General features: G+C 43.1%; 1 protein-coding gene across 18 annotated transcripts in view; it reads right to left on the minus strand.

Annotated features, from left to right (window-relative positions):
* The window catches only part of ARPP21 (cAMP regulated phosphoprotein 21), a 153,025-nt gene that overhangs the window by 38,893 nt on the left and 93,802 nt on the right, over positions 1–20,330 (minus strand). For 17 of the 18 annotated variants that reach the window (XM_057706334.1, XM_057706333.1, XM_057706332.1 and 14 more), the window contains 4 exons: positions 19,853–20,034; positions 18,671–18,775; positions 17,549–17,809; positions 14,659–14,785 (listed from right to left, as the gene is read on the minus strand). In XM_057706334.1, the coding sequence (XP_057562317.1) occupies positions 14,659–14,785; positions 17,549–17,809; positions 18,671–18,775; positions 19,853–20,034 (675 nt within the window). The remainder of the gene's footprint in view (positions 1–14,658; positions 14,786–17,548; positions 17,810–18,670; positions 18,776–19,852; positions 20,035–20,330) is intronic. The other variant, XM_057706331.1, reaches the window with a different exon arrangement.

Below are 20,330 nucleotides of genomic sequence, written 5' to 3' on the forward strand. Positions count from 1 at the left end.
TTCAAACACGTTGAATAAATGCTTTTACCATAACCTCCTGGGGACAGAGGGACCTGGCCATCTACATTGTTTTGGGAACCTGTAAGATTTTCAGACCTAAAAATAGCACAATTCCTATTCTTGCTCCTAATAGTGTTAACCTTTCTCATAATCCCTCCTTAATACTTCTCATTCCCATTTCTGCAAGTGGAATAATTAGACCAATTAATGAAAGAAACACATGAACATTTCCATAGAAACCTTTTCCGGACTAATATTTTCAGAACAGCGTGTTCCGCGAGGATTTATCCACGTGACTTCCACTGATGTTAACAGAAATCAGACAATTAAATCCTCACGTAACTCTTTGATAATTTACCCCCTTTGCTTTTAGGAACATAATAATGCAGACATCCAAAGTGCTATCACTTCTTTAGAGTTGTCAAGTGTAAAAATTTTTATATCCCTTCTCTGAGTGATTATGTTATATATTTTTTCTCAAACTAAAAAAAAATAGAGATTAATGGGGTTTTAAACATTAAAATGTATGGAAATTATATGTAGGGTAATTAGGCAAACAGTTCTTTTTTAAAAAGAATCATCAAATTTGGGAAGGCAACTTAAAAAGAAAAGTCCCACTGTCGATAAATGAACATCTCGTATTGGTCACACTGGTGGACCACATTCTTTCTTTAGCTCTGATCTCTGATGCTCCCTCTCCTCATCTCAGCCAATCCTAAGAGGGAAAGAAGTCAAGGTGAAGAATACCATCCTAAGAAAAAAGACAGAGAAAAGGTTTTTAAAGGTAAAATCCCTCTCAATTACATTGACACTGACTGCTTAATAAGTCAGGCTAAAAATACAGAATTCACTGTCAAGTGTACTCAACTGCTCTGCTTAAATAAATTTATAGACTCCATTAAGGTACATCCCGCCCCATCCCAAATGTGTTTCAGAGCAACATTAAAGAGGTAGTAATCCTCTCTCTCACTAGGAGCTGTTGATATGAACAATATGCTACTGCAATAAGAAATATTACTCCTAAAAGAAAGAAAAAGCTAAGATGTTGCTTTTCCTATCAGGAAAGGAACAGAGGCTTTGGTCTAATTTCAAGTATACATGGGTCACAGATAATTCTATCTTCCTGCCAGGAATGCTACCCAATCCATTCCATCATTGGGCATCCAGAAGGCAACTAAAATGATTAAAGGAAAGCCCTGTCATGGCCAAAGGGTGATATGAGTAGGTTTTTAGGGCCTGGTTATTCCCTGCCATCTGAGTACTTTCAAAACTAGTCACTTGAAATGAATTTTGATGGGAGTATCATTACTTAAAACGTACAGAAATTCCAAAATTGCTAAGTGTATGAAAATACAAATATACTATATCCCTGAGTGTGGATCTGTGACAAAGTCCTTGGGTGTTTGAACTTTGAAAAAAATGTGTATATTCGTTTGTTAACGTAGATTGGTTGGTTAGGCTGTCTTTTACTTGATTTCATAATATTTAATTAATTTGCTCTTTTTGATATTTAAATTCGAAGGCTGAGAGGTTTTCATTTAATGTTTTAAACCTTCACACATTCTCCTCTCTCTCACTCACAAGCACACACTCTCTGTACCTGTGAACATAAAATAGGCACATACATTATTCATTCTTTGAGCACCTATGAGTACCTGCTATTTAGTAGAACCATGCTCTCTTTATTTTATATCCCAAGATATGCATTTGTAAACTTTAACCTGTTAATTCTAAATACTCACTAGCTAGAATTCATAAGATCATATACGCTGACCATGAAGTATTAGATTCATGACTAAGATACAAATAATGTTGAATCAAAGAGTGAATCTCAGCAGGTCCTTTCTCTTCGCAGTAGCTGCCATGGTTACAAATGTACCATCTGTTACATGCTCCCAAGATGGTAGACCAGTAGTATCAGCAACACCTGGCATGTGCTCGAAATGCAGACCCTCAGGACTCACCCAGAACTACTGCATCAAAATACGCATGTAAACAGGATTCCAGGTGCTACATAATACACCTGAACGTTTGAGGCGCACTGGCTACGGCCCCTCTCCCCCAGATATCCACAATGGATAAGGGGGTAGAGGCAGTCTTTACAAAATCCAGTCAAGAAATCTTCTGAGACCTAGAGTTGATCTGTGTGTGGCAGAAGCCAGAGGGAGTTGAACTGCCCTACCTGAAGAGATAGAAGATATTTTGGATTCCTGTACCAGAGAAGAACAGAAAAATCTAATGGCTTATTATTGTTTATATATATATATTTTTAATATATTTTTTCCTTTTTTTTTTTCTTTTGTATTTCTGACAGGTTGACACACTTGAACTCTACCTTCTTTACTGAAGAACTTTCTATACATAAGTGATTTTCTTCCTAGATACAATGGAGGTTTGGATCAATGAAATCTATATCCCAAAGGTTAGTGTCCCGAACAGATTCCTGGATTCTACTGTTATGCTATCATCAGTTAGCAGAATAAAACAAACACGATCTCTACTCCCTGACCTAGTCTTCTCTTCCCTAACCATTCTTCTGTATGCCTTTTATTTATGTATATTGTAAATAAATTGCAATCTTCTTTATCTGCATCCATCATTCTTCATTCTGATTAACTGGACAATAGGAGGCCTGTTGCAAGGTTTATTTCCAGCTTCTCTATCAGGGCAGGGCGGGATGATGCTTTAAGAGGTGGGGGAGCTCCACAGTTTCTCTCCTATGGATGGGGAGGGGTGATAACACTTCTCTGAGTTATATGGAGGTTAATTTCACTCCTGTTTGGGTGCTCTCCTTACCATCTGCATATGCTAGATGGTTCTGAGTTCATAGAGTCAAGGGCAAAATCTCTTGACTAGTCAGCCTGAGTAACCCTGCTGAGTGTTTGAGAGCTGCATTCATTACTAAATCTGTAAAGACTGAGGTAGCAGAAGCCCCTTTCTGGCTCTGATGAGAGAGACTCCACATTGGGTAGGAGGCTGACCTTCCTAAGTTTCCTCACTTAGCAAAACTGAGTGTTTAACTTCTGTTTCTATTTATGTTATTTAAATATCATGATTGCTGATGAGCAGAGTGTAAGAGAAAGTCCAAGTGAGGTTTATCTTAAATACAAGTGAAAAGAGTGAGTGAAGTTCAAAAACTTCTGAAGACCTCCACCATTACCTCATGCAAGAGAATCCAACTCTACTATCACCAGGCAGGTTGGAGCCTCACTGACCCAATACAGAGACCTGAGCAGAGCAGAAGTAAATTAAATAGGCCTGCAGAAGACCCATAAAAGCTGCATGGGGTTTTGCAATATGATGCATTCTTAAGATTTCCTGGGTGTGGGAAGATGCGGAGATCGCATCTCCCCACAAATAGGTAGGTTGCTGGAGGTGGGCGGGGGACCTGAGGCCCAAGCAGACCACAGGAACCCCGGAGCAACCGGGTGGCACCTTGGGGAAGTAGGGGGGAGGGAAGGGGAATCTGGACAGGACGGGTGCCCCTGGGGGGTGGCTGGGTGAGGGGGGAGGTTCCCACCTGGAGGGACCATTGGGGGCTGGGGAGATCGGGAAACCGCAACTGGGTTTCTCCCGCCTGGGAGGCCAGGAGGCCTGCTGAGCTCCCTGGCTTGGGGGCCTGCTGGGCTCCCCAGTGGGGTCCTCCACCCTCCAGGGCCCCCTCTGGGCTGCCTGGGTCCTGGGGGTGTGGGAAGGAGGGAGGAGGGCGAGGAGGTGGAGAGGCAGACAGGAGGGGGTGGGGGCTTTGAGATGGGGGGATGGGGAGGCGAGAGGGCGCTTCGCCTGCCCTCTTGGCCAGGGAGGCTGATTGGGCTCCCGGGCCTGGTCCTTCACTCTCTGGGCCCCCTCCAGCTGCTTGGAACCTAGGAGAGTGGGGGGTGGGGGAGAAGAAGAGAGGCAGACAGGGACCCCACGAGACTGCGAGACCTGGGGAAGTGCCACAGGCGTTACCCTAGCCCAGTTGGCCCTGGGAAGCCTGTTGGGTGTCAGAGTCTGGTCTCCTGCCTTCCAGTGCCCCCTGTGGCTGTGAGGGTCCTAGGGGAATAGGAGAGAGGGGGTGAGGAAGAAGAGAACCCAAGGGGGAGGGACCCTCTGAGACTAGAGGACTAGGGGAGGTGCCCAGCATTTCTCCTACCAGCTCGGGCCCAGGGAGCCTTCTGGGTACCTTGACCTGCTGGGTCCTATGCTCCCAGGACCAGAGGCATTCCTGGGTCCCTCTGCCTCATTGGGCCTAAGCCCCATTCCCCACCATCCCCAGAGCCTTTTCTAAGCGTAGGCCCTGCCCATTGCCTAACTTCCCACCCTGCCCCTGCCCTTGTCTAAGCCCCGTCCCCACAGCCAAGGCCTTTTCTGGCTTTTTTTTTTTTTTTTTTTTTTTGCTTTTCTTTTTTTTCTTTATCTTTTTTTCTCTTCCCACCTCCTCACTTAGGCTCTTGAAGTTGTTTTACCTTCCAGTTGTTGCTCCATCTTTTTTTTTAAAATTTTTTCTAACACATCTGTTAGTTTCCTATTATTGTATCTTTTATCTTTCTATTGTTCTGCTGTTCTCTTACTTTTTTTTTTTTTTTCATTTTCTCTGCTCCACATGGCTTGTGGGATCTAGATACACAAGCCCAGGGTCAGGCCTGAGCTCCTGAGATGGGAGCTCTGAGTCCAAAACATTGGACTAACAGGGAAACTCAGTTCCTAGAGACTATTCTTTACAGTGAGGTCTCCCAGAGGTTCTCAACTCAACACCAAGACCCAGCTATACTCAACAGCCTACAAACTCCAGTGCTTGAAACCTCAGGCCAAACACCCAGTGGGATAGGAGCACAGTCCCACCCATCCAAAGTGGGGGGAAAATGAGACGACAAAAAAATACGGCACAGATGAAGGAACAAGGTAAAAATACACAAGACCACATAAATGAAGAGGAAATAGGAAAATTGACTGAAAAAGAATTCAGAGTAATGATAGTAAAGATGATCTAAAATCTCCATAACAAAATACAGAAAATACAAGAAACAGTTAATGAGGACTCAGAAGAACTAAAGAGCAAGCAAACAGTAACAGATAACAAAATAACCACAATTAAAAACACTCTAGATGGAATAAACAGCAGAATAACTGAGGCAGAAGAATAAGTGAGTTGGGAGACAGAATGGGGGAAATAACTGCCACAGAACAGGAAAAAAAAAAGAATAAAAAGAATGGAAGACAGTCTCAGAGACCTTGGTGACAACATTAAACGCACCAACATTTGAATCATAGGCATCCCAGAAGAAGAACAAAAAAAAAGAAAGGATCTGAGAAAATGTTTCAAGAGGTTATAGTGGAAAACTTCCCCAACATGGAAAAGGAAATAATTCATCAAGTCCAAGAAGCGCAGAGAGTCCCATACAGACTAAACCCAAGGAGAAATACACCAAGGCACATATTAATCAAACAAATGAAAATTAAACACTAAGAAAAAATATTAAAAGCAGCAAGAGAAGAGCAACAAATTACATATAAGGGAAAACCCATAAGGATAACAGCTGATCCTTCTGCAGAAACTCTGCAGGCCAGTAGGGAGTGGCAGGATATACTGAAAGCCCTGAAAGAGAAAAACCTACAGCCAAGAATACTCTACCCAGCAAGAATCTCCTTCAGATTCGACAGAGAAATCAAAAGCTTTACAGACAAGCAAAAGTTAAGAGAATTCAGCACCACCAAACCCGCCTTACAACAATTGCTAAAGGAACTTTTCTAAGCAGGAAACACAAGAGAAGGAAAAGACCTATCAAAACAAACCCAAAACAACTAAGAAAATTGTAATAGGAGCATACATGTCAATAATCACCTTAAATGCAAATGGATTAAATGCTCCAACCAAAAGACACAGACTGGTTGAATGGATACAAAACCAAATCCCTTACATATGCTGTCTACAAGAAACCCACTTCAGACCAAGGGACACATATAGATTGAAAGTAAGGGGATGGAAAAGATATTCCATGCAAATGGAAGCCAAAAGAAAGCTGAAGTAGCAATACTCACATCCGACAAATTAGACTTTAAAGTAAAGACTATTACAAGAGACAAGGAAGGACACTACATAATGATCAAGGGATCAATCCAGGAAGAAGATATAACAATTGTAAATATCTATGCACCCAACATAGGAGTACCTCAATACATAACGCAAATGCTAACAGTCATAAAAGCTGACATCGGCAGTAACACAGTAATAGCAGGAGAATTTAACACCCCACTTACATCAATGGACAGATCATCCAAACAGAAAATAAATAAGGACACACAAGCTTTACATGACACATTAGACCATCTCGACTTAATTGATATTTATAGGACATTCCATCCAAAAACTACAGAATACACTTTCTTCTCAAGTGCACAGGGAACATTCTTCAGGATCGATCACATCTTGGGTCACAAATCAAGCCTTGGTAAATTCAAGAAAACTGATCATTTCAAGCATTTTCTCTGACCACAATGCCATGAGACTAGATATCAATTACCTGAAAAAAAACTATAAAAAATACAAACACATGGAGACTAAACAATATGCTATTAAACAACCAAGAAATCACTAAAGAAACCAAAGAGGAAATCAAAAAATATCTAGAAACAAATGACAATGAAAACACAACAACCCCAAACCTATGGGACGCAGCAAAAGCAGTTCTAAGAGGGAAGTTTATAGCAATACAGTCCTACCTCAAGAAACAAGAAAAATATTGAATAAACAACCTAACATTACACCTAAAACAATTAGAGAAAGAAGAACAAAGAAACCCCAAAGTGAGCAGAAGGAAAGAAATCATAAAGATCAGATCAGAAATAAATGAAAAAGAAAAGAAGGAAACAATAGGAAAGATCAATAGAACTAAAAGCTGGTTCTTTGAGAAGATAAACAAAATTGATAAACCATTAGCCAAACCTATCAGGAAAAAAGGGAGAAGTTGCAAATCAACAGAATTAGAAATGAAAAAGGAGAAGTAACCACAGACACTGAGAAAATACAAAAGATCATGAGAGACTACTACAAGCAACTATATGCCAACAAATCAGATAACCTGGAAGAAATGGGTAAACTCTTAGAAAAGTACAATCTTCCAAGACTGAACCAGGAAGAAATAGAATATATGAACAGAGGCCAGATGGCTTCACAGGCAAATTCTATCAAACATTTAGAGAAGAGCTAACACCTATTCTTCTCAAACTCTTCCAAATTATAGCAGAAGGAGCAACACTCCCAAAACTCATTCTACGAGACCACCATCACCCTAATACCAAAACCAGGCAAAGATGTCACAAAAAAAGAAAATTACAGGCCAATGTCACTGATGAATATAGATGCAAAAATCCTCAACAAACTACTAGCTAACAGAATCCAACAACACATTAAAAAGATCATACACCATGATCAAGTGGGGTTTTTCCCTGAAATGCAAGGAGTCTTCAACATATGCAAATTAATCAATGTGATACATCATATTAACAAATTGAAGGATAAAAACCATATGATCATCTCAATAGACACAGAAAAAGCTTTTGACAAAATTCAACATCCATTTATGATAAAAAGCTCTCCAGAAAATGGGCATAGAAGGAAATTACCTCAACATAATAAAAGCCATATATGACAAACCAACAGCCAACATGGTTCTAAATGGTGAAAAACTGAAAGCATTCCCTCTAAGAACAGGAACAAGACAAGGGTGTCCACTCTCACCATTATTATTCAACATAGTTTTGGAAGTTTTAGCCACAGCACTCAGAGAAGAAAATGAAATAAAAGGAATCCAAATTGGAAGAGAAGTAAAATTGTCACTCTTTGCAGATGACATGATATTACACATAGAAAACCTTAAAGATTCTACCAGAAAACTGCTAGCAGTAATCAATGAATTTAGTAAAATAGCAGGATATAAAATTAATGCACAGAAATCTCTTGCATTCCTATACACTAACAACGAAAGAGCAGTAAGAGAAATTAAGGAAATTTTTCCATTTCCCATTGCAACAAAAAGAATAAAATACTTAGGAATAAACCTGCCTAAGGAGGCAAAAGACCTGTATGCAGAAAACTAAGACACTGATGAAAGAAGTCAATGATGATACAAACAGTTGGAGGGACATACCATGTTCTTGGATTGGAAGAACTAATATTGTGAAAATGACTCTCTTACCCAAAGCAATTTACAGATTCAACACAATCCCTATCCAATTACCAACGGCATTTTACACAGAACTAGAACAAGAAATCTTACAATTTGTATGGAAAAGCAAAAGACCGCGAATAGCCAAAGCAATCTTGAGAAGGAAAAATGGAGTTGGTGGAATGAGGCTTCCTGACTTCAAACTATACTACAAGCCACAGTGATCAAGACAGTATGGTACTTGCACAAAAATAGAAAGGTAGATCAATGGAACAGAATAGGGAACCCAGAGTTAAACCCACACACATATGGGTACCTTATCTTTGACAAAGGAGGCATGAATATACAATGGAAAAAAGACAGCCTCTTCAATAAGTGGTGCTGGGAAACTTGTACAGAAACATGTAAAAGAATGAAATTAGAACACTTCCTAACACCATACACAAAAATAAACTCCAAATGGATTAAAGACCTACATGGAAGGCCAGACACTATCAAACTCCTAGAGGAAAACATAGGCAGAACACTCTATGACATCCATCAAAGCAAGATCCTTTTTGACCTACTCCTAGAATCATGGAAATAAAATCAAGAATAAACAAATGGGACCTCGTGAAACTTAAAAGCTTTTGCACAGTGAAAGAAACCATAAACAAGACAAGAAGACAACCCTCAGAATGGGAGAAAATACTTGCCAATAAAGCAACGGACAAAGGATCAATCTCCAAAATATACAAGCGGCTCATGCAGCTTAATACCAAAAAAGCAAATAACCCAATCCACAAATGGGCGGAAGACCTAAATAGACATTTCTCCACAGAAGACATGCAGATGGCTAACAAACACATGAAAAGATGCTCAACATCACTAATCATTAGAGAATTGCAAGTCAAAGCCACAATGAGGTATCACCTCACACTGGTCAGAATAGCCATCATCAAAAAATCTGGAAACAATAAATGTTGGAGAGGGTGTGGAGAAAAGGGAACACTCCTGCACTGTTGGTGGGAATGTAAGCTGGTACAGCCACTAGGGAAAACAGTTTGGAGGTTCCTTAAAAAACTAAAAATGGAACTACCATATGATCCAGTAATCCCACTACTGGGTATATATCCAGAGGAAAGCATAATCCAAAAAAAAAAAACATGTACCATAATGTTCATTGCAGCACTATTTACAATAACCAGGACATGGAAGCAACCTAAATGCCCATCAACAGATGAACGGATAAAGAAGATGTGGCACATATATACAATAGAATATTACTCAGCCATAAAAAGGAACGGAATTGAACTATATGTTATGAGGTGGGTAGACCTAGCGACTGCCATACAGAGCGAAGTAAGCCAGAAAGAGAAAAACAAATACCGTATGCTAACTCATATATATGGAATCTGAAGCAATGGTACTGATGAACCCAGTGACAGGGCAAGAGTGGAGATGCAGATGTAGAGAATGGACTTGAAGACACAGGGCTGGGGTGCAGGGGTGGGGGGCGAAGGAGAAGCTGGGATGAAGTGAGAGAGTAGCATAGACATAGATACACTACCAAATGTAAAATAGCCAGTGGGAAGCTGCTGTACAAGGGGAGATCAACTCGATGATGGGTGATGCTTTAGAGGGCCAGGACAGGGAGGGCAGGAGGAAGTTGCGGGAGAGAGGGGTATGGGGATATATGTATAAATACAGCTGATTCACTTTGGTGTACCTCAAAAACTGCTACAAGAATGTAAAGCAATTATATTCCAATAAAGAGCTTTAAAAAAAAGATTTCCTTTTGAACTATATTTGAAAAATAGAACATTGTCATGGAAAGTGCTCTATGAAATTGATTTTTACCCAAAATGAATCATTTAGTACATGGTTGGGAGTGGGGGAAGGTGGGCGAAGAATGGGATTTTAGAAAGTAGAGGTGAGAGGCATCCCCACAGTCCTCAGAATCCACATCCAATGATCTACTGCAGTTATAATCTTAAGGTGCAAGCAAGTTTCATTTTCTCTCTTCTTGCTCTACTTGAAGCCATCCATGTTCTCTTCCTGTTCTATTTTCATGATATCCAAGCATACAGAAACATCTGCTTTATTAGGAAAGCAGAACTGTTGGACTGTCTGTTGTAAACAGCTACCTACATGATTTTTCTATCGAAACCTAAGTAATATTACTGCCATTAAGCAACAGGGCTGAAAGCCTGGCATGAGAGAGACGTGGGCAGCAGGAAGACCTCACCCAAACTCCACTGGTCAGAGAGGCTTTACTTTCCACACTGTTTCTATGGAGTGTTTCTAGCGTCTTTTAGGGAATGAAACATTTCTTGTTTATTTGGGAAAGGAACCAACACGCTCCTGATAGCTACAGTCCCCCCCCCCATCCTTGGACATAAGGGATACAGGGGGCAAGCTTTGTCTTGAGACTCATTTCAGGACTTTAGGAAGTCTTATAGTTTGAGTCATGAATATCCACCTCTCAGCAACTGCTAGAACTGGCAAACAGGAAAAACAGCAAAATTACAAAAGATCTGAACAACAAAATAAACGAACAGGATTTGATGGACATGTATAGAACATTCTACCTAACAACAGCAGAATATCCATGTTTTTCAAGTGCTAAAAGGAACATCCACCAAGACAGACCATCATATCCCGGGCCATGACACTAAGCTCCACAACTTTATAAGAACGGAAATCATACAGAGTAGGTGTTCTGACGGAATGGAATCAGTCTAGAATCAGTAACAGAAATACAACAGGAAAATGTCCAGACACTTGCACATTAAGCAACATACCTCTAAATAATCCACAGGTCAAAGAAGAAATCGCAAATAAAAGAAAAAATATATATACAAATGAATAAAAATATGGCATATAAAAATATGTGCAACACAGCTACAGCAGGGTTGAGAAGGAAACAAAACTTTAAATTCTTACATTAGAAAAGAGGAAAGGTCTTAAATCAATAATCTAACTTCCTCCCTCAAAAAACTACAAAAAGTAGAGCAAAATAAAACAAAAATGAGCAGAAGGAAGGAAATAATAAAGACAAGAGGAGAAATCAATAAAATTGAAACAATAACACAACAGAGAAAAATCAATGAAATGTAAGAGGTAGTTCTTTGAAAATATCAGTAAAATTGATAAATTTAGAAAGATCTATGAAAATAAAAACAGAATTTAGAAGTATCAATATCAAGATAGAACAGGATATCACAACATATCCTGCAGCTATGAAAAGGATGATAAAGGAATACTACTGACAATTTTATACTCATAAATTCAACAACCTAGAAGAAATGGGCCAATTCCTCAATGATCACAAACTACCAAAACTCAGCAAAGATGAAATATATAATCTGAATAAACTTACAACCATAATGAATTCACAATTAAAAACTGCACATATTATCTTCAAATAAAAAGTAAAAAAAAGAAAAAATTTCTGCTTCTGAAAATCCCCAGGCCCAGAAAGTTTCACTGGAGAATTCTACCAAACATTTAAAGAAGATTTAGCACCAATTTTACACAATTTCACACACACGCACAAAAAACCCAAAAAACAAAAGAGGAGGAAACACTTCCTAATTTACTTTATGAAACCAGTATTACTCTAATACCAAAATAAGGATTGATTCATTCCCAAATGCCCATTTAGAAAAGTATATGGGACTTTACAAGTTTGTTTTTGTCGTTTTTTAGGACATGTCCAAGATCTTGGAGAATCAAGAATGAAGCTATGTACATATATAGAGAGGGGAGTGGGGAGGGAACGCTTTTAAGTCAAACTGAAAAGGGAATTTGCAATTGGAGACATGATGTAAAAGGAATTCTGTTTTTTTCCTTCCCAATGTGTGATATGTGCACAAATGTCTCAGCTGCTCTCTGCCATTTGTTACTGACCAGTTCTGCACAATAACATGGAAGCCCCTGTGAGCTGGGAGACAAAGTCCAAGCTCTCAATGTGTTCTGCTATTAAGCTACCCTGTGTACTTGAATAACTGCTCCAATGTTATCTACCTCTGTAACATGCTGGTTTAGTTGCGGCGTGTTAACTTCTATAGGATCATCCATGCCAGGAAGTAAAGGCAAAACTAGTATGTTTATGTTACTATGATAAACTGGTTACCACAGGCTCAAGAGGCTCTTTCCTCTATGAGACGGCCCACTGACATGGAGTTGCCCCCTCAAATAACTCCGCTATGTCCCTTTGGGAAGTCACTGATGGTGTCACTAAGCTCAGCAAAAAGCTCTCCAGCTGTAGGCCCCGGAGCCCCCTTCCGCCGTCACAGAGCCATTGCCGAGCTGTGTCCCTGGGATTTTATTGGCAGAGGTGATTCTCAGTGCGATCTGGGGACACCATCTGCCTTCCCAAACACTCAGTAAATTCAGCAGAGGTGGAAACTGCAGGGGGTGTTTACGCCTGATGTCAGGTGTGGTGGTCACCTCACCAGGAGCTCAAGGGTCCGCATGTGTATACTGACGTCATCGCTTTCAGGGAAGATACTGTGCAGAATCACTTTGCATCTCTCATCTCCCCACCCCCACAGGCACATTAGCTGCCACTCACTTCCTTGACACCTGAAGCACTGGCTGCTATTTTGAGCAAGGCACTGACTTAGAACGCTTTCTTCTAATTACATGTCATTATCTCACCTTGGGGGGCAGTCCCCTGGTGATGTGGGGGCATGGGACAAGTCAAAGCCACTGGGTTGTCACAAAAGCCACCAGTTAGGTCTCCCCGAGATGAGGAGGGTAGTTTCTGCATCCCTACATTCCCCCACAGTGTTTTAAAAAGAGGAAGAAGAGGTCACCTGGATCCTCCCTTGGGCTGACACGCATCCGTGAAGGGAGTGGGGAAGAGTCAGCGGGGAGCCCGAGGCTTGTTCTGAATCTTATTCTGTCGCCCAGTTAACATACTCATCCAATTTTCTCAGCACCTCACACAGACCCAGAGTTCACAGGACAGTGGGGTCCAGCACGTCCGGACCTGCACTCCTGTGTGTGAACTATGCCCTGACACGAGACTGAAATACCCTTCAGAAAACTCTCGAACAGTAAGAGTGAAACTAAATTAAAAAAAAAATCATTATAATTAGATATTGGCATCATCATTGGAAACCTTTGCTATAGCCTCTGGACCAACAGCTAGAAGATTATAAATTAACTCTGGTAAACATGAGCAGAAAAAAAATAAGACGGTTCGGAACGCAAACAACACGTTACTAGAATCTATATCTAAATTGACAGCACAGTTACCACCAGAATGATAGAAATAATACCATTTCCCAACAATGAGAGAAAATACAGCCAAACACTTGTCTTAAAGTAACTAATAATTAGAAATCCTTTAGTGCTGTCCTTACTGTAAAAGTGTAAAGTCAATTAAGAAGTCAAAATATATTCTTTCCCAAACTGATACAGTCCTGAAAACAAGACATAGTCTGGTTGGCTGCTGTATGCGTCTCTTTTTTCTCCCACAGACTTTAAGCCATGAGATGAACTAAAGAATGTACAGCTTCCCCCAACAAGGAGGAATTAAATGACCCCTTCAAGCTGACAAAATGCCAGCAGCGTCAGCGCACGTATTCTTCTAGCGGGGACTGGTGTTCATCCTTGGCAAGGATGGTGCTTTTTCTCACAGCATGTAAAAGCTGTACACGTCCTGTATATATCGCACACGCATATCTTATACGTTACAGATGCACATACATATATCCAGTGCAGAAATCAGATGACAGATGGGAGTGCGTGCTCTAACACGCCACCCTACTCACGGAAGGCAGGGTCCCCCAGCCAGGCGGTCTTCAGCAGGACCATCCGTGGTTCTCCCCGCTGTGCAGGCGGCGGGAAGGACACAAACGTCTCCCTAGCACAGGCCCCTGAGCCCTGCCGGCTTCCTGCCGCTGTCAGGGTCGCGGCATCCCATCAGGAGAGTGACACAGTAGGGAAAGAGACCGGTTCACTGTGAGACCTGCTACTCACTCTCGGACAGTGCCTCGGCCCCCCTTCCCACTGCACAGTGGCTGCTGCAGGAGGCGTGTGGCCCTCCAGACCGGGAGCCAGGGTCCGAGCTCCACCGGGACACAGGCTGCAGTGGCAGTGGCCTTCTTCTTAAGACGCTGCTTTTTAGGATGCTACAGAAATAACCTAATTTGGTGTCCTCGTCTTAGGAACATGGGAAGAGTCTCTTCAGGTTGAAAAGGGGGAAAAATGTACAGACGAGGAAGATAGGGGTGTGGCTGGCTCTCTGTTTTCAGAGAAAGCAAGAGGACCCTCAAGTCATCTGGGGAGACCACGTTGCACATGCATGCTGGGGATGCTGGCGTGACATGGGCTTCACCCCTTGGACCTGTCACTTGTCCACATGGAGTTAATCAGATGCTCTGTTATCTTACCTGGGGAAGGGAAATGAGCCGATTTAAATTGCCAAGCTTGGCTACTCATCCAAAGAGGACAGCTGAGAGATTTACGTGCAAAATAACTGGGTTGGAGGAGAAAATGGGAAACGCACTCCAAGTACCTGCTTGCTGTACTGTCTGTGGCATCTGCTGGCCCCTCTGAGCACTGAACTGAACCGAGGCCATGGGCCGGTACTGCTGCGTGGTTGAGGTAGGGTACTGACCAGATGGATAATAATATACAGGCATCTGTGGAAGAAAGGGAACAATGGCAGGAAATGAGAGCTGCAAATTGAGTAACATTTTTAAACATAAAATATATTGTCATCTTATGACATAACGTGAGTCTAGTAGATTGCAAAGACGGCCACCATGCCTACATGTGTGCATCACTCCTCCCCTGAAAAGGTGAAATCTACTCCCCAAAGCTGTGAATCTGAGCTGGCTCTATGCTTGCTTTGACCAATGCCATGAGACAGAAATGATGACTTCTGAGACTTGTAAGCCTGATCCTTAAGAAGACTTGAATATTCCCCTCTTTCAGGAGAGAACCCAGTCACCAGGAGAAGTCCAGGCTACTCAGCTGGAGAAAGAGGCCACGTGAAGAACAGAGGCAGTCTAGCCAAGACCCCAATGTTCCGGCACGTGAGTGAGGCCACCTGGGACCTTCCAGGCCCAGTCAAGCCACCTGGGACAACACCACATGGTGCAGAGGTGGGCCATCCCTGCCAAGTGCTGCTCAAACTGCCCACCTGGCTGTGAGCAATACAACTGTTATTGTCTTCAGGTGCTGAATTTTGTGCTTTTTAAATGAAATGAGAGTGAATGAAACAGTCATCTACATTACAATACATTTTTATGGTCGTTTTAAATATGATAACCTAACTTGAATTGTTTTTCTAATGGAAACACAGGTGAGTCATAAAGTCTGCTGATCTCTAGCCTAAATGAATCAGAGGATGAAATTATGAAATATGGGGAGGTCCAGCAAAGTACTGTTCCCAGTTATTGGCACACATCCACATCCCCAAAATGGGTGTTCAGCCTAAAAAGGGACATATGTTGAAAAGATTGTTCATGTCACCTGTCACTTTCTAATGGCTGAGGATATTCTAATTACTTCCAATAAGATCCAAATCGAATGTCTCCTGACCCGGAAAGATTTCCTTACCTGCCTCGGGTCGTTTATATTAAGGCTGTTTTCTTATTAATCAATTACTTTTTTATTTCCAGGCCTCTGACGTTTCCTCTGTCAGCTTCTTTAAAGTGTAAGCAGAGGCATGCCAGTGCACAGCCCGCGAGGATTGCCTGCTTAGGATAAAACGAGGAGCCACCTGTTTGAGAACTGTGAGTTTTAAGGTATCTCATTTTCCCTCTTTGCCTTGCCCATGCGTTTTTGCTTCACCCTTCCAGGGGGTGTTCAGAAAGCTTTCATACAAATCAGACAAAGCTGACCTTTAAGGTTATAAAACACGTTCATTTTCTGCATAAATTTAACACGTTTCCATATATGCCCATGGACTGTATCTCAAGTGTTGTTTTTATCATTACACATCATTGAGTAACTGGGTTTTAAAATGTTTACTAAATTGAAAATCACTGTGGGTTATATCCTATATCTTTGTCTGTGGTTCTTTTACAAAGAAGGTCACGGATGTCCAGACTGACCATGAACATGTTTTCTTTTTTTCCACCCCTCCCTGTTTCTGTTTTTGAACCTATTAGAGAAGGAATGAAAGCATTTCTGTTGCTCTTAGTTGTCTTTGCTCTTGTGGTGCATTAATACTGAAATTCTTTCAGTCAAGAAAGATCTTTTTTTTTTAAGTCTTCAATTAAATATTCTGCCAGCTCTTCTCTTTGACATAAGAAAAGGGTAACACTAAGATGCTATTTAGGCTAAAAGAGTTAAACTATTTTTCCCCAATAAAGTAAATATTTAATTTATTAGTAAAATAATTAATAAAATTAATGAGGCCTTTCTGCTGTAACTTAAAATTATTTTTCACATCTCCTTAAACCCTACCAGTGACACTACTACATTACAGAGAAGGCAACTCAACTAAAGATGGACTATTAATTATCAGTCAAGATAAAATGAACACCTGGGTGAAAATCATTTCATGGTGGAGGATTTTGCATAGCTGGAAAAGAAAATAATTTATTCAAGATGTTAAGGCAGCGCCACAAATGATACGAAGGTGACACTGTACTTTAAACAGCTCATCCAATGCAGTATTTCATAATTAGGATGGAATTTGCTTGGGATATGCATGCCTTGAAAATGGACCAGAAAATGCCTCTGTGCATTTTACATCTTGACAGTAATCACTTGCAATATTCTGCAAGGGATACCCCGGAGAGCCCCAGAGATGTTTGGTGGTGAAGAGTAACACATAATCAGTCTTTGAGAAGACAGTAAAAATCAGTGATCTGTGGTGTCTTACATGCTCAAGTCAATTAAATATGATTAATGCCTATCTGTGAGTGTGTGCAGGAGCTCAGCTCCCCCAGGGGAGAGCAGAGGACAGTGGACGGGGCTTAGCTTCCTCTTTATATTCAGAGAGGAGCCCCAGATTAGCTCCAAAAAATGCTTATGAATGGATAATAAAGGAAAGAACACGTTTCCAGAGCAGCAGCAAGAGAGATGAAAGTCCCCCAGGAGCTGGCCTTCCCCTTCCTTCCCCAAGGCCTTCCCTCCCTGGGCAATCACCCCAGTGAGCCAACATCCCGCTGGAGGCGATGTTCTCGCACCGCCTCTGCACCCGCAGCCTAGAAAATGGGCTATTTCCCCTGGTGCCAGGGACATAGGTCTGCTTCCTTAAACTTACTTTCTGAGCCCCTAAGACTTTGCAAAACTGATGAACAGGACAGACCAGGTCCTGTAGGCTGGGAATATCAGTATGGACCAGAAGGGTGAGATGAGTTGAGCTGATGATATTCTAAATAGAAACAGAGGTCAAGATACACCAGCAACCAGCTCTGGGTCACAGGCGTGAGAAAAAGCACACTTACCTGTGCGGGTGGAGGCTGTTGCACGAATCCCTGTGGCGAGGGAGAGGGCTGGAGGACTTGCTGGGAGATGGGAGGGCCAGAGCCCGAGAAGCCCCCTGTTGGGAGCTGCTGGCCTGTGGAGGCAATGACGTAGCTTGGCTGCTGGGTGGGCTGTGGCAGGAGGGACGGTGGGTAGACAGGACCTGCCGGGGGCTCAGGAGTCTCCCCCGAGGACTGCCGGCTCAGGTTCATCTGGCCAAACTGCGTGGTCACATCCTCTCTCTGCAGGCCATGGAGAGAAACCAGGGCGCAGAACAATTTGGAAAAAAGAAAAGAAACGAATTCTCCATCCAGAACACCAAGAGAACGTAACAAGAGAAAACAGATTTTAATCATCCTGAGGATGAAAGATGGCAAACAGTTTGACCCATATCTCCCTCTTTCAGTGGAAACAAATTATTTTTTTCACGGAGGGCTTGGGATCCTCAGGATGGCACTGAGACAAGAAGGACTTGACGTTCTGTTCTGAAGGGTCATCTGTCCTACCAGCAATAACCACAGGATCTGCCTTCCGGAGGAGGCGGAAGGACTTGTATTGCCTGTGGCAGCTGCAAAAATCGAGCCAGGACCAGCGGCAAGAGTAGACTGGGTGGGGTTTCATTTGTACGCTAAGGAGTATTTATTCACTGGCCTGGCCTGAGGTTCAGGGACAATGCTCACTCTTGTTGTCCAAAAGGACCTAGTGCATTGAGAAGACATGAGAGGCCCTTCGAGGACTGGGGTTCTAGGGGGACACCTGTGTCAGGAGCATACGGTAATGCCGGTTACCACTCCGAGACTGACTGTTAAGATATTTCCCAACCCCCACACCAACTTCATCTATGTCTCTCTGTGCCTGACATCTAACTCTGAGGACATTGCTTAGCTCGCGAACTCTTAAAAGGGTACCAGACTGCAGCTAAACATGGGACAGATGACACAAAGGAAAGCATTATTTTGGAGAATGAGACATTCTGCACACCAACTCCCCCCGACAGGCAGCCCAGGGCACCCACCCAACGTCAGCCCATCCTGTACAAGAAAGCAGTAAGACCAGTGAATGTGCTCTCCCAGGGGAAAAGTCATCCCCACGTGATACAGTACCATGGGGAACTGCGGCGTCGGAGACACGGGCAGGAGATGCTGGGAAGGAAAAGACACAGCTGGGTATTGCACTGACTGGGAGGAAGCCTGCAGCCCCTGGACAGACTGGAGGAAAGAAGAAGCTGGTCAGGTAACAGGGAAGCACTGGGGGTTGAAATCCCACTGGAAGGCGATCACATCTGAAACACACCACCATCCCTCACACGTCCTCCTGGCTCAGTGGACTCCAGAGAGGGGGGCCAGCCACCAACAGGAAGCCCAAGCAGGCAGAGCAGCACCAGCCAGCCTCAAGGGCGGCTTGCTGCCCAGATATGAAGTCATGTGTGAAACGTCGGAACATGGTAAAGCACTACAGAATTTAAAGAATCTTTCATTCCATTAAAAAAAAGAAGCAGTTGTGATGCTTTTCATCTTGTTGCTGGTGATCCGTTCTCTGGGTCTAAAAATATAGTCCAAATACTAAAAATAAGAAAAAAAGTGGGGTTCAAGGGACTTCCCTGGTGGTCCAGTGGTTTAGACTCCATGCTTCCACTGCAGGCCCGGGAGCCAAGATCCCCGCATGCTGCTTGGTGTGGCCAAAAAAGTAAATTAAAAAAAAAAAAAAAAATTAGGTTCACCCTGGCAACCTGCCTGTAATACTTCAGGGGTCTGTCGACATCTCCACATGTTGCCCTAGAAAAGGAGAAGAGCTCTATGTCTCTCTAAGGGGTAAATGAACAGCCAGGCCACCTTGGAGTGAGCTGGTTTCTGTTCTTCCTATTGATAAGGCATTTAACACTGACTCTTTGCAGATACAGGCACTGATCTGCACTGGGAATGGGTGAGCAAGGTGATACAATGGCCTGGATGGGACTGAGTTGCAGTCGCCAAGACAGGCTCCTTGATATGTAAAAGCAGCATCTAGATCTAAGACCAAACTAGTCATTCATTTTCCCAAGTACCGTGCCTCACCATGTGAGTCAGTGGATGGGGCACTCACCTCTACCTAAGCTTACGGGTCCAGATGAAGTCCCGTCACCCTGCATCCCAGGGCTCTCGGCTGCCAGGTTTTACTGTGGAGCTGAGCGGATGGGGGTGGCACCCGCGGACAACATCCCCTTTTCCTGACGCCCTGCCTCGCCGAGGCTGGTGCAGCCTGCGTCTCTGAGCACTTCCCCTCCCTGCCTTCCCACCAGCTCTTACCTGAGCCACCAGCGGGCCTGCCATTTGCGGCTGGGGTGGCTGGACCTGCTGCGGGGGCTGCGGGGAGGGCTGCTGCCGGGGCTGCTGCTGGGACGGTCCCACCATCGCGCTTCGCAGGGGCTGCTGGCTGGTGGGGGGGTTGTATATGGCGGGGCTTCCATCGGGATTCACGAAGGGCTGGCCTGCAGTGGAATCACACCCTGGTCAAGGCAAACGTCTCAAGCTCTCCTTTGGCACACAGTGTCACTCTGACGGATACTCAAACAGGAAACCTCAAGGAAAGGGGCCGTGGAAGTCCCGGACACCAGAACCTTTACCACTGTGAAGACCTGACTGCTATGCCCCATCCAGTTGAGCAAGATAACAGTGTAAGCCCATGGCAATTTCAGAAGCCGCACATAAATCCACCAGCTTCGGGGTGATTTCCCAAAGCTAAGTGCATCTGGACAGTGGCTCCCAGTGCAGAAGGCCTGTGGAG

Source organism: Hippopotamus amphibius, chromosome 13 (assembly GCF_030028045.1).
Source record: "Hippopotamus amphibius kiboko isolate mHipAmp2 chromosome 13, mHipAmp2.hap2, whole genome shotgun sequence".
Classification (NCBI taxonomy): Eukaryota; Metazoa; Chordata; class Mammalia; order Artiodactyla; family Hippopotamidae; genus Hippopotamus; species Hippopotamus amphibius.